This window comes from Orycteropus afer, unplaced genomic scaffold (genome assembly GCF_000298275.1).
Source record: "Orycteropus afer afer isolate SDZICR_OR568_19922 unplaced genomic scaffold, OryAfe1.0 scaffold00056, whole genome shotgun sequence".
Lineage (NCBI taxonomy): Eukaryota > Metazoa > Chordata > Mammalia > Tubulidentata > Orycteropodidae > Orycteropus > Orycteropus afer.
The window spans coordinates 8655819-8671140 of NW_006921643.1; the positions used below are offsets into that span (position 1 = coordinate 8655819).

Below are 15322 nucleotides of genomic sequence, written 5' to 3' on the forward strand. Positions count from 1 at the left end.
AACAACAACAACAATATTGAATATTTTTTGTGAACACACCATGACTATTGAAAAATGTCTCAAAAGCAGTTGGAAGGGAAGGATGCAAAGTGAGTCTGGAATTTAAATAATTGAGAAATGGATAAACTTAAGAATTATTTCTAATCTCTTGCATTCATCTATAAATATCTTTTGGTTCAGTAACTCTATGTGTAGTCTTTGAGGAGTGGCTGGTTTTGGTCTTCACTTAATGGAAAAATGGAAATCCTTTTATTCCTCATTTCAACTAATCATCAGATAATTGTGACTTCGTATTTATTCTGCAGCATATTTTGACTACAAAGATGATTCTGGATTTCCAAAGCCCCCTTCTTACAATGTGGCTACAACACTGCCCAGTTACGATGAAGCGGAGAGAACCAAGGCTGAAGCTACCATCCCTTTGGTTCCTGGAAGAGTAAGTACAGCTTTACCCTTTTACTTGATAGCTTATTTGTGGAATTTATGTTCTTTTCATCATCTGATTTTGATTTATTACTTAGGATTGTATTGGTTAGTAAGAATCCAGCTAATTTTTAAAAGCAAGTATATTTTCTTTTGGGTTAGTACTGTTTCCTGAAAATGATGAGGTAGACACAAACGACTAGAAGATCACAAGTAAAGCTGGCTCATCTTCCCGGTATCTCTGCTATTATGACCACTGCCTTCTCAAGTCTCCAGGAATGGCTAAAATATCTTTAAGCAGGAGTTGGTTTAGAAAATATACTGACTTTGCCTTCATTCTGCATACTTAGTATTTTAGTGTTATGTGGATGGCTGCTAGAGAGACCTGTGTAGAGAACAATACATAAATGCAATTTCATAAAATTTATAAACTCATAAAAACCAAACCAAACTCACTGCCATCAAGTTGATTCTGACACCTAGTGACCCCCACAGGGTTTCCAAGACTGTAAATGTTTGTGGAAGCAGACTGTCTCATTTTTCTTCCACAGAGTGGTGGGAGGGTTAAACCACCGACCTTTCGGTTAGCAGCCAAATGCCTTCACCACAGAGCACCTTATACACTCATAAAAGGGACCTTAAAAATCATCTCGATGAACCCCCTGTTAGTTACAGTCTAATCCATGGCATCTGTGGAGGCACAGTGAATTCAGATCCCATTTGGCATGATGTTGATTCATGTGGAAGGAGGTGAGGTGTGATGTAAGCCAGCCAGAGATTCTGGTGACTCTTGGTTCTTGATGTCAGACCTATAGGTAATATTGATAAGATTTCATAAACATTTATCCAGGTTGGAGTCAATGCAGGCAGGGTGTTAGAACAAATATTGGAATAATGGGGCACAGGATCCAGTCTCTAAGAAAGTAGGGAACTCAGGTCTCCAGTTTCTAGTTGCTGGCAAGAAGTGAAAGTGAAAGATAAACTCAGTTAGATAATCTGGGCAGTACAATGGCATAGGCTCCAGAGGTTCCCCAGGCTTTGGAGTAGTCATCTGTGTATAGTCCACACCTACTACGAGGGGTGAAACTCTTAAATCACTGCCTGGGAAACACAGGGTTTATGAGCCAGCCCAGGCTGATCTTATGTCAGTGTATTCAGTTCTTGTAGGTGCCAAGGAGGAACTAAGGAATTTTTGGACTTCTTCCTCATGGAGCTTATTGTCTAGTGCAAAACAGTCATAATATAACTACCATATATAGAAAGTATGCAGCGTGCTTGATATTGTGCTTGGTGCTTTTATTTCCCATTCTTAAAATAACCTTGCAAGGTAGAAATTACTCTATTTTATGGAAGAAAAAATTGAGGTTCAGAAAGATTAAGTAATTTGCCCAAAGTAGTATAACTAATAAGGGGCAAAAGTGAGATACACTCAGATCCCCCAGAGTCTGTAGTCCTTGTATATTTTACTGTGCCCTAAAGATTTGTTGGAACATATGGTAAATATCCCATGGAAATAGATTATTATAGAGATTATCTCTGATTAATTGTAGAACTCTTCAGAATACTTTCATTTGACTGACTATATGTTGATAAGTCTCTTAAAGAACGCTGTTCTTTGACAGACATGTATGTATAGAGCACCTATTTTTTCTTAAATTTTATTTTGTTGTAGCTGTTTAGCATATACACAGCAAAACACCAATTAAACAGCCGCATGTGCTATTTAGTGACATTGATTACATTCTTCAAGTTGTGCAGCCACTCTTACTGTCCTTTTCTGAGGGTAATTAACATAAACTCACTACTCTCTATCATTCCTATCTAAATTTTCAACTTGCTGTTACAATTTGATTTCATATAGATAGTTTTTAGAAGAGCAATAATGCTCAAAGCAGACTTTTTTTTTTTTTTTTTTAACCGGTTAAGCTGAATTATTGTTTAGTTTTAAGATGTCTTTAGAAGATATTTTTGGTTTAAAGTTATCTCAGGGGTTCATTCAGCCTCCATGGCTCCAAAAAGTCTAGAGACCATTAAAAGTTGAAATTCTGTTCTGCATTTTCCCCCTTTTGATCAGGATTCTTCTATGGAATCATTGATCAAAATTTTTAGTAATGGACACCATCCAATTCTTCTGGTCTCATGGCAAAGGAGGCAGTTGTTCGCAGAGGCAATTAGCCACACATTACTATCTTCCTTTTGCTCCTGACTCTCCTTCCTCTGTTGCCCCAGGTGAATAGAGACCAACTGTTATGCCTTGGATGGCTGTTTGCAAGCTTTTATGACCCCAGGCACTACCCAACGAACTAAGAGGTAGAACAAGAAGGACTAAATACATTAGGCCAGTTAACTGAGGAGATGTCCCATGAAACCATAAGCCTAAACTTCCAAACCAAGGAATCATATCCCATGAGGTATTTGGTTGTACATAAGCAGCTTCAGCAGCTACTCTTTTTTTTTTTTTAATCACTATTGTAAATATAATCTATCACACAGTTTTTGCCAATTCAATTTTTACAGGTGTACAACTTAACAGCAGTTACACTAATAAGCTTTGCAACCCTATTCTCAATCAACATGATTTTTCTATCATCATAACCTTCCTTTCCCTTCCCTTCCTCTCCCACCTCTGGTATCTACTGATAAACTTTGTTGTTTATACATTTGCCTGTTCTTGTCTTTTCATATAAGTGAGGTCATACAATATTTGTCCTTTTGTGATGGGTTTATTTTACTCAGCATAGTCTTCAAGCTTTGTCTATACTGTAGTATGTATTAAGACTTCATTGCTCTTACTGGCAGAATAGTATTTCATTGTATGTATGTAGCACATTTTGTTTATCCATTTATCTGTTGATGGGCATTTAGGTTATTTCCACCTTTTGGCTATTGTGAATAGTGCAGCAATGAATATTGGTATACAAGTCTCTGTTTGAGCCTCTGCTTTCAGTTCTTTTGGGTATATATATGTCTAGGAGTGGAAATACTGGGTCATATACTAGCCACATTTTTAGTTTTTTGAGGAAGCACCACACAGTTTCCCACAATGGCTGTACTGTTTTGCATTCCCGCCAGCAGTGGTTATGGGTTAATCTCTTCCCATATCCTCACCAACATTTGTTGTTTTCTGTTTGTTTTATCTTAATCATCCTAATGGGAATGAAATGGTATTTCATTGTGGTTTTGATTTGTATTGCTCTGATGGCTAATGATACTGAAAGTCTTGTTGTGTGTTTGGTGAGCTTTTGAATGTCCTCTTTGGTGAAAAGTCTGTTCAGATCCCTTGCCCATGTTGTAATTGGGCTGTTTGTTTTTTTGTTGTTAAGTTGTCAAGTTTTACGTGTATTTTGGTTACTAGATTTTTGTCAGATACATAGTTTCCAAAGATGTTCTCCCAGTTAGTAGCTTGGCTTTTCACTTTTTTGGTGGAGTCTTTTGATGAACAAAAGTTTTTAATTTTTAAGAGTTCCTATTTATTTATTTAGTCTTTTGCTGTTTGTGCTTTTGTTGTTATATTAGATAATCTATTGTTAAAGGCTAGGCCTGACAGTATCACCCCTGCTTTTTCTTATAAGATTTTTATGGTTTTAGGTTTCACATTTAGGTTCTTAATTAATTTAGAATTTGTTTTTGTGTTTGGTGTGAGGCATAGATCCTGTTTCATTTTTCTGTATGTGGAAATCCAGTTTTCTGAGCACCATTTATTGAAGAAACTCTTCTTTCCTCACTGAATGGACTTAGCATCCTTGTCAGAAATCAGTTGACCATGTTGTTGTTGTTGTTATGTGCCGTCGAATCAACCCCGACTCATAGCGACCCCTCTTTGGGTTTCCGAGGCAGTATCACTATGAAAGTAGATTGCCCAGAAATGACCATAACCACTGCTTGTGGGAATGCATATATTTCTGGATTCTCAATTCTTTTCCATTGGTCTGTGTGTGTTCTTATGCCAGTACCAGGCAGTTTTTATTACTGCAGCTGTATACTATATATGGCTGGCGGTTCAAACCCACCAGCCACTCCTCGGAAGGAAGGTTGGGCAATCCTACTTCCGTAGTGATACTGCCTTGGAAACCCAAGGAGGGGCCGCTATGAGTCGGGTTTGACTCGACGGCACATAACAACAACAACAACATAGTATAGTATGGTATGGTATGGTATAATGTAGTATAGTGTAGTATATTTTAAAACCAGAAAGTGTGAATCCTTCTACTTGTTCTTTTCTTTCGGCATTGTTTTAGCTTTTCGGGCTAGGAGAACTTTTTATGCAAGGTGCTTTGTATTTTGCAGTGTGTAGGTAGAAAACTTTTTATGAGGTGGTGTCCCTACCATAGGGGAGCTTAAAATCTAGCTAGGGGTCAGAGACCCACAAATACCCATATCTAAGCAGTGCAAGAGCAGTGGACCTTTTGGTAATTGTTATGGCATATATAATTTTGCAACAAAAGAGCGTTTGTGTGTGTGTGTGTGTGTATGGTTACATGTATGTATGTATGCATGTGTATAGGTGTATTATATATATGAATATAAACCCCAAACCAAACCCAATGCCATTGAGTTGATTCCAACTCATAGTGACCCCCAGTGGGTTTCCAAGGCTGTACATCTTTACAGAAGTAGGTTACCTCATCTTCCACCCGTGGAGCAGCTGGTGGGATAAACCACTGACTTGCTGGTTAGCAGCCAAATGCCTTACCCACTGTGCCACCAAAGCTCCTTTATATATGAATATATTTATTCATACATGTAATAAAGCACATCAGAGACACAATTACAGTGGATACTAGCTATAACCAAACACCTTTCAGAATTGATTTTCTAGGTTTGAAGGTTTAGGAACATAGTCTTTGTAGGACAACTCAGTCATTTGGCATAATGTAGTTCATAAAGTTTGTGATCTACATCCTACTCTGCTGAGTCGTCTCTGGGGTCTTAAAAGCTTGCAAGTGATCAAGATACAACTGTTCCTCTCTACTCATCTGGAGGAAAAAGGAACGAAGGAAACCTAAGACTCAAAGACGAATCTAGTCTTCAGGATAAGTAGTCTACACTAACCATGCCTCATCTACACTGAGACCAGAAGAACTAGAGAGTGTTCATCTATCACTACTGACTATTCTGATCAGGGCCGCAATAGATGGATCCTGATAGAATGGGAGAAGAATATGAAACAGAACCTCAAATTCTTAAAAAGTCCAGAATTACTGGACTAGTTGAGACTACACGACTTCCTAAGACTATTGCTCTGAGACACTCTTTAAACTTTGAATCATAACTATCCCCTGAGGTCACTTTTTAGCTATATAACAAATTGGCTTACAAAATAAGGACTATCTCCCATGAGTACTGTGCTTCTTTGTGGGGGAAAAGAAAAACACAGTAAACTTCAGAAACTGTGACTTTTACTGGGTGATCATCAGGAAGATGGGAGTTGAAGTAGACCCTGAGTTTGATGAATAAAGATGAAAGTATAAGGATTACAGAAAATAAGTGTGAATTCAGTCAGATGCAGGGCAAGTATTTAGTAATTGGTTTTGTTTGAGCACAGGGTTTCTGTAGAGAAACAGAAGGAGATGTGACCAGAACTGTAGGTTGTTGAAGCCTCAGAATGCTTGACTCTAAGGTATTTGGTCTTAGAGTGTAGAGTAGGAAGAGTCCTTCAAAATTTTTGACAAGTTTTGATAAGACTAATGTGGTATTTGAGAAACATTAACCTGATGTTTCGGTTACCTAGTGCCACTCTAACAGAAGATACCACAGATGGGATGGCTTTAACAAACAGGAGTTTTTTCTCTTACAGTTTGGAGGCTTTAAGTGCAAGTTCAAAGTGCCAGGCTTTGGGGGCTGGGTAAAAGCCCCTCAACATTGGGCTTCAGTTCTGCCTCCTGCTGTCGGCCCACTGAAGCTGGAGGCTTTTCTTCACTCAGCTGCTGGCTGCTGAGGCTGACAAATTCAAGGTTGGCAAGTAAAAAGGCATAGTCCCAATGTTACCAAACCACTAATGACCATTAATTCGAGTCCATTGAAAGTCCCAAGGTTGGCAGAGCATAGCAGGCTGTTGAACAATGAATGACATGGCTACATGCAGTTCAAGTGTGCCATAAGCTAGAGACTGTTCCCAAAGGTGTTTCTTGTGTATGGGAAGCAGATCACATACTCAAAGCAGCTACTCAGCTACTCCAATAGATTGCATTGTGGAGTTAATTACCAATCTCACCATGGAGAATACTACATCCAGCTGCCCAGCCACTCAGCCAGGCCCAGCCAAGTGGACACACAAACTTAACTACCATATCTAATTAACAATTTTTTGGAGGAATCGAAATGGTAGAGATCCTGAGGACAGGAAGAATAGAAGGTATTTGTTATATTGTACTTCAGTGTATTGGGAGTATATCTTTGAGTAATTATTATGCAGAAAACAGAATTAATTTCTGATTTGACAAAATCTCATTTATTCTGCTTATATAAAGCCAGAATATTAAATATTTAATATTTTTTTAAAAATGAATTATAAAAAAGCATTTGTACATTTCAAACAATACAGGACGTGTGTTAAGTTAAAAATGGAAGCTGGTACTGACACTTCCCTTTTTTTCTAGTTCCCATTCCCCTGGAGAACCATTGTAAACAGTTTGGTATGGATCTTCCCAATTTCTTTTCTGTGCAGGGCAAGTTTTGATTCTCCCTAAATTGTATATTTAAATATATAAAATATATTTGAGGAATACTCACTGCATTATGTACAAGTCTATTATTTTTACTTTTAAGTGTATATTCAGTTATTTATCAGTATCTCAATACATACCTGCAACTGTTGAAAAGGTAGATTCCATAAAGTTGGTGTCAGTGTTTGTCAGGATTTATTCCTCCTAGATTTTGAATTTATGTTATCAAATTAGGATGGAAGAATTGAAGAGTTCCTATCTGCCAGTAAGATTACAAGTGAGATGATTTCAGACCTATCTGCCAGTAGAAACACATGCTTATGCAGCTGAGCAGTGGGCAGCCCTGTAGACTCTTCCTGTAGGTTCATACTGTCCTTTTTCCCCATGTCAGTCTCATAATACACTTGAGCTAGTCAATTTTATCTCCTTAATACAGGCCCTGGATTACTTATATTCTAGAATTTAAGCCAACTGTGTAAGTAAACTTTCTCTTTTTTCTTGTCTTTAGAATAAATAAAAAGGAAGAGTGAATAGTTCTTTGTAAGCTTTTTCAATTTTGAAATCTATTGTTAAAGAATTAAGGGTTATAAGATGAAGAAAGTCTCTTTCATCTAGATGTGGGGATAGAAGAAATATTTGTTTGTTCTTTAATTGTGTCTTTTACTTATAAGGCAAAATGAAATTTTCAGTGCTTACTGAGCCTTAAATGGTCACAGTTTTGAATTAAGCCAAAGCAGTAAATGTTTTCATTAGCACTCCTTTTTTTCCCCACTTCTGTATTTTTCTTGATGTCTTTGTTTTATCTAGAAATAATTAGTTATGAATTTATGTTATTCTTTTTCTTTTCATTTAGGACGAGGATTTTGTGGGCCGGGATGATTTTGATGATGCTGACCAGCTGAGGATAGGAAATGATGGGATTTTCATGTTAACATTTTTTAGTAAGTGTATACACACAGCAGAACCACCTAACACAGATTAGAATGCCTTGGATTATGGGTGAATCTGACTAACCTAAAATAATTAGTTGAGCTGATATGTGTTAATACATTATATTATTTGGTTCCTTTTTCTGGGATATTTAGAGCTTAGTACATTTTTATCATACTGTCCTCTCTCTTCTTCTATTTCCGTGAATATTTATGGAAGATTGTAATTAAAGCAATTATGGGGAATGCTACATTGTCACATGAGCTAAGCATATCTATTTGGCCCCTTAATATGACTTTTATTCATGCCTGACCTGCAGAATTGGAGTTAAATGGCTTTTTCTGATAAATTTTATTCTACAAGCTTCTATTTTCTAACAGATCAAGTCAACCTTATTTTTCTCCTTATTTTGGATTTATCTTTCCATGTGACTAAATTAGAATTGAACAACCATTTCTTTCATTTGCTATGTTAAAACAATAAAGTGGCTTCTTCTAAGAATATGCAGTGCTTTTAGAGGTGAACTTAAGAAGCTGTCAAATTCATACAAGCAGGATGAAGAATGACTAGAATATTGTATTATTTGGGGGCACTGATTTGATTGTTCAAGGCATTTCTTTATTTTCCTGTAACAGACATACAGTACAGGTGAATAAGTTTGGTGGAGGTAAGGTACACAGTTAGTGAATGTTAAGGCATTTTTGAAAGAGTGAATAGGAGTAGACTTGACAGTGTAAAACTCGATATTCAGAGAGCATGTTTTCCTGATTACTTTGGGGAAGACAGGACAGCAGTCTTTTATCTTTAGGAAAGCCATTTACACAGAAGGGCTCTTTTGCTCCTTTGGTACAGGGCATGTCTGATAACCTTTTTTCCTCTATGCTTTTACAGTGGCATTCCTTTTTAATTGGATTGGGTTTTTCCTGTCTTTTTGCCTGACCACCTCAGCTGCCGGAAGGTATGGGGCCATTTCAGGATTTGGTCTTTCTCTAATTAAGTGGATCCTGATTGTCAGGGTAAGTTGTACAACAGAAAAGACAGACTCTGCAGAGAGACAATAATTAGAATGATTTTCAATATTGGATTTTTCATGTGTGTTTTTTTTTTGTTGTTGTTGTTATCTCAACATTTTAAATGTGGTGTTTGATTTGTTTTTGCTTCAGTTTCATGATGAAGTTGAACTGAAATCAGTTGCTGTTGGATTATTTGATTCATGCTCAAAAGTTTTGTAGTCTAGTCTGGTGGACATTAGTGTCCATGAACATCTGTCCCATGGGTTGTTGCCAGTTGCACTCTCTTTTTAATGCTTATAATATGATAATGTATGTGTTTGGCTTGAAATTAGTTGCTTTTAAATAGAAGGAATGATATCTCTTGGGTGTCTCATCCAAAGTGGGTGTTCCTCTTATTAAACTTACTTCTAATTTTTACCCTAGCTTTCTTCCTTCCTTCCTTTGCCTTTTCTTTTCTCCCTCTTTCCTCCCCCTCTTCCAGCATTGGTTGTCAGTAGCATTGTTTGGTTATGCCAAAATGTTTGAAGAACCAAATCTACTTACTACCACTACTACATTAGGGGGCCTTATCTCTGAAGTATATTAGAGAACTGCCTTTAGTGATTTGGGGGGTACCAGTTAGTAAAAATGCATGAAGTAATTTAAAGTCATAAAGATCTAGTCTCTTAAAATATCCCCTGATATTAGTAAGTTTATTGCTTATGTTAACTTTATAGATAAAACTAATTTATGTATCACAAATTGGCATTCTTAGTTCATTAATGGGTGTCAATTGACCATTGGAGTTTTTCAAAGCAGTTCTAAAGCAATTGCTTACATTTTTAGTATCTAGGACTCCTTTGAGAATTAAAGGATTTTATAGACTTTGCCTCAAATACAGAGGCACAGTATATGCATCTAAAACGTACACTTTAAGCTATGACCCAAACCCTAAAGAAATTTTACATCTGTTCTCTAAATTTTAGTGTTGTTACTTTTTTTTTTTAAAGAAATAACATACTACATTGTAATTATCAAATTGTAAAACTCTTGGATACCAAAGCCTCCAATAGAAAACAGAGATAAAGTTAGTTACCAGTTATTGTATTTATTTATTTATTTTTTTAAAGAAAAACAACCTAAATGTTTTAACTAAATTAACTTTTTAAATTGAATTGAGTACATCAGCTTTTAGCTGTTAGGTTGCTTTTGGCTGTAAGTCACAGAAGAGTAAGTTCAAAATGGCTTAGAAAGCAATGAGGACACTTTGTTACTTCCCGTAACAAGTTCTGACATGGGCCTACTGTGGAGTTAGTTAATTCAGTGGTTTAGTAAATGCCATCCAGAATTCTGCCATGTCTGCTATCCTGTGTGGAGCATGTTGGTATACCTCCCCCACCCCTCACGGTCAAAAGCTGTTTGAGTTGTCACATTGAAACACAGCAGTGCTCAATAGGAGAAAAGGAACAGTTTCTTCTCTTCCTTTTCTAAGAGCCAGGAAATCTTCTCAGAAGCCCTCAGTTCCTGTTGGTCAGAATAACATTATGTGCCCATTCCTAAACTAATCTTTGTAGAGGAATGGGATTATCAAGGTATACGTGACGGAGCTTTCAAGGTCCATGCAAGGCTGGAGTTGTTGTTGTTGTTGTTATGTGCCATGGAGTCGGACCCGACTCATAGCAACCCCTCCGAGACAGTATCACAATCTTCCTTCTGAGGAGTGGCTGGTGGGTTTGAACCGTCATCTTTCTGGTTAGCAGTCAAGTGCCTTAGGTACTACGCCACCAGAGCTCCTAAGGCTGGAACAGTGGGTACAAAATCAAGCCTCGTTATAAAGGCGGCAGTGATAGCAGCCAAACAATCAGTTTGGGCGCTGGGTAAGCAAAGTAAAACTATTACCAAAGCACACTCCTAGGAGGGCAGATATTACGTGGGCAAAAAAAAGTGTTTTTTAAAGAAAACTAAAGTTTGTACATGTTCAAAAACAAAGACTCCCCAAAGCTGAAAGCTGTCATATTTCAGCGTTACTTTTCCATAAAAGGAAATATATTTGCATGTGTCATGTAATGCTTGCAAATGAATTAGTACTGTATACAATACTTCCCCGTATTTTCTTTGTTACTGAAATTGCTAAATGATGGCATTGGCATACAAAACAAAGCCTTGTACTTTGTGTACCCTTAAGTTAAAATGTAAAATTGTGTCTGTTAAGCTGCTATAAAATGTTTTGCTTTATTTTTCAGTTTTCTACCTATTTCCCTGGATACTTTGATGGTCAGTACTGGCTCTGGTGGGTGTTTCTGGTGCTAGGTAAGTGTTCTTAATGTAGTAAAAAGAGAGAAAGCATTACATTAAATTTTAGAAGTGAAAGTACTTTTAGTAAACCCTCATCTTGTTTAGTGTACAATAATACATTCAATCAGTATTTGTAATTATAATTTTTTAAATGTTGCTCTGAATACCTTTAACAAGATCTTAAAGATTAGGCTTTTGTCACCATCGAAGTAACATACATGTTAAGGTGTATGTTACGTATGGTTGTAGGTTTTCCCGAACCCATTCTTATATATGTTTCAGTGCCCCCATGTGACCAATGAGGCGTAATGATAAGATGACTCTGTGGTCTGTCAGTTACTACCTTCAAGTGCTCACAAATGTAACCCTAAGTTGATCATAGTCATACTGCAGTTACTGACTCATAAGGGTATGTGATCTGTCTTTGCTTGGATCTGTTAGTAGAAAATGAAATGTATATCCCTGGTAGATATATCCCTGGAAGAGGTACTATCTCATTCATCACTGGTGAAGATAAGAATTATTTTGTGATGGGGAGGAGGTTTGTGTTTGTTTTTTTAAATACTAGGAATTTTAGTTGTCGGTCATGAGCTTATAGTTTTCACTCTCAGTACTTTTTCAAATCTTTTCTTCTAAGACATTAAAGTGAAGAAATGAACTTTGGAGGTGAATTCTTTTAATGTTGGCAGGAAGCATCAAAAGAAGATGGACGGAATACACAGAGTCACTTTACCAAAAAAAACTGGTTGAGGTTCAACCATTTCGGAAGATAGCATATGATGAAGAGCTAATGGTATTAAAGGAAGAAGTCCAAGTTGCACTGAAGGAATTGGCAAAAAATAAGGCTCAGGGATTGACAGAATACCCATTGAGATGTTTCAAGAAACAATGCAATACTGAAAGTACTCACTTGTTTATGCCAAGAAATTTGGCCAGCTGACTGGAAAAGCTCCATATATGTGCCTATTCCAAAGAAAGGTGATCGAACAGAATTTGGAAATTATTGAAAAATATCATTAATATCATATACAAGTAAAATTTTACTGAAAATAATTCAAAACCAGTGTATTGACAGGGAATAGCCAGAAATCCAAGCAGGATTCAGAAGAGGACCTGGAATGAGGAATATCATTGCTTATGTCAGATGGATCGTGGCTAAAAGCAGAGAATACCGGAAAGGTGATTACCGTGTTTCTTTGGGACTATGCCAAGATATTCGACTGTGTGGATCATAATAAATTATAGATAACATTGTGAAGAATGGGAATTCCAGAACACTTCATTGTGCTCATCAGAACCTGTACACACACTAAGAGTTGTTTGAACAGAATGAGGGAGGGGTGTGTGTCAAGGTTCTGTCTTTTCACCATACCTATTCAGTCTATGCTGAGCAGATAATCCGTGAAGCTGCATTATATGAAGAAGAACGTGGCATCAGGGTTGGAGGAAGACTCATTAACAACCTGCAATACACTGATGACACAATCTTGCTTGCTCAAAGTGAAGACAACTTGAAGTACATTGTGATGGAGATCAGAGACTACAGCTTTAGTATGGATTACATGTCAGCATAAAGAAATAAAAAATCCACACAACTGGACCAATAAGCAACATCTTGATAAATGGAGAAAAAATTGAGGTTGCCAAGGTTTTCGTATTACTTGGTGGATTTATAGTCTAGGCCCATGGAAGCAGCAGTCAGGAAATCAAATGATGTATCACACTGGGCAGATCTGGTGCAAAAGACCTCTTTAAACTGATAAAGGGCAAAGATGTCACTTTGAAGACTAAGGTGCACCTGACCCAAGCTATGGTATTTTAAATAGCCTCATATGCATGTGAAAGATGCACAGTGAATAAAGAAAGTGGAAGGAGGGAAGAATTGATTTGAATTTGAATTGTGGTATCGGCAGAGAATATTTGCTGTACCATGGACTGCCAGAAGAACAAACAAACCTGTTTTAGAGGATGTACAGCCAGAATGTTCCTTGGAGGCAAGAATGACTAGACTTTGACTCCTGTACTTTGGTCATGTTGTCAGGAGGGACCAGTCCCTGGGGGAAGGATATCATACTTGGTAAAGTAGAAGGTCAACAAAAAAGGGGAAGACCCTAAAGAAGATGACTGACACAGTGGCTGCAACAGTGGGCGCAGCAGTGACACGGTAACAATTTTGAGGCTGGTGCAAGACCAAACAACATTTCGTTCTGTTACACATAGGGTAGCTGTGAGTCAAAGCCACCTTGGCAGCACCTGACAGCAACATCTGAGTACAAAGACTTTCCCACCATTGAATATATTTCAAAATGTGTCCAACAGAAAGTAGAGGAGTGGTTGTGTAGGACTGAGAAGAGAGGAATGGGGAAGGGAGGTGTGACTAGTAATGGGTGCATGTTTCTTTTTGAGGTGATAAAATGTTCTAAAATTAGATTATTGTAATGGCTGCACAATTATGTAAATTACTAAAAAACAGTGAATTTTACACCTTAAACAGGCGAGCTTTATGATATGTACATTACTTCTCAATAAAACTGTTCCAAAAACGTTTTAAGACTCATGGAGTATTTCTGAAGGAGGAGAGCCAGGAGTGTCTGAGACAGCATCGGAAGGGACACATCAGCCCCTTCCCCCAGCTGTTTCCAAGGGATGCAAACCTTTGTGAGTGTAGATTCTAATATGTTGTTGTTATTGGGTGCCTGACTCACAGCAACTCTATGACAGAGTACAACTGCCGCATAGGGTTTCCCTAGGCTGTAATCTGTACGGGAGCAGATTGCCAGGTTTTATTCCTGTGGAGCTGCTAGGTGGATTCCCCATCTTACCTTTTATTTCCTTTTAGACCCATTAGATTCTGAATGTACAAAAGAGACTCTTATTTGACTCTTCAATATGTTTTCTTACTGAAGAACGGAAATTTATTTCAGCTGTCAACCTTTCAGTTAACAGCCAAGTGCTTAACCATTGCACCACCAGGGCTCTTCGATTCTGCTATAGTTATATAAAATTATTCTCATTATTTCACTGTCTGGTAAATAAATATATGGCGAAGTAACTTATATACTAGAGTACAGATTTGAGACTATGAGAATTACTATACTAGTTAAGGGAAACCTGGCATCTAGTGGACACCGTTATGTACTGTAGGCAGTTAGGGGAAAAAAAAAAAAAACTGGGGACGGGGGTTATGTGGGGACAGAGAAAGGAATAATCCCATAACAAGAGGGTATAAAACATATATTACTTGAGAAAAACACAGTTATCACTTTCTATTTTAGAAGTTAATTATCTTGGGATACTTTTTTCTAGAAGTCAGATGGTGGATTTTGATACACTTCCTAATGAGGTTTCCAAATGTGAATGTTTGTTCCCCATCTTACCTTTTATTTCCTTTTAGACCCATTAGATTCTGAATGTACAAAAGAGACTCTTACTTGACTCTTGAATATGTTTTCTTACTGAAGAATGGAAATTTATTTATTTATTTTATGGAAAATCCTTTGGAAATTCTGGAAGAAATTGTTTATATTTTGATAGCTTTTAATCGAAAAATGACCAAGTATTGCTTGCTATCCATAGGGATATTTCTGGGGAGGGGACTTAATGTGGAAATTATTAATTCATTCTTGACTTTCCTTTTTTAAAATTAGGGTTTCTCCTGTTTCTCAGAGGATTTATCAATTATGCAAAAGTTCGGAAGATGCCAGAAACTTTTTCAAATCTCCCCAGGACCAGAGTTCTCTTTATTTATTAAAGGTACTAAAGGAAAAAAAAAAAAAGCTATATTCTAATACCTGTGTGATCATGTGATACATTTCAGATTTCCATTCGTTTTTTTTTTAAAGAAAACTTTCTCTTTTAATGTAGACAAGTAGCTTAAGATGATTTTAGCTTCTTAGGTCTCATCACGTATATTTTTAAGACTTTGCAGGGCCAGCGAGCGTGCAGTTTGATGACATCACCCAGGATCCAAAGAAAAAACCAAACTCACTGTCATCAAGTCGATTGAGTCATGGTGAC

General features: G+C 37.2%; 1 protein-coding gene across 1 annotated transcript in view; it reads left to right on the forward strand.

The window, feature by feature from the left end:
• Window positions 1–15056, forward strand: part of NDFIP1 (Nedd4 family interacting protein 1) — an 87272-nt gene extending 72216 nt beyond the window's left edge. Inside the window, exons 3-7 of the mRNA XM_007939063.2 lie at window positions 306–436; window positions 7942–8029; window positions 8910–9034; window positions 11254–11320; window positions 14953–15056. Coding sequence (XP_007937254.1) covers window positions 306–436; window positions 7942–8029; window positions 8910–9034; window positions 11254–11320; window positions 14953–15056 — 515 coding nt within the window. The remainder of the gene's footprint in view (window positions 1–305; window positions 437–7941; window positions 8030–8909; window positions 9035–11253; window positions 11321–14952) is intronic.
• The last annotated feature ends 266 nt before the right edge of the window (window positions 15057–15322 follow it).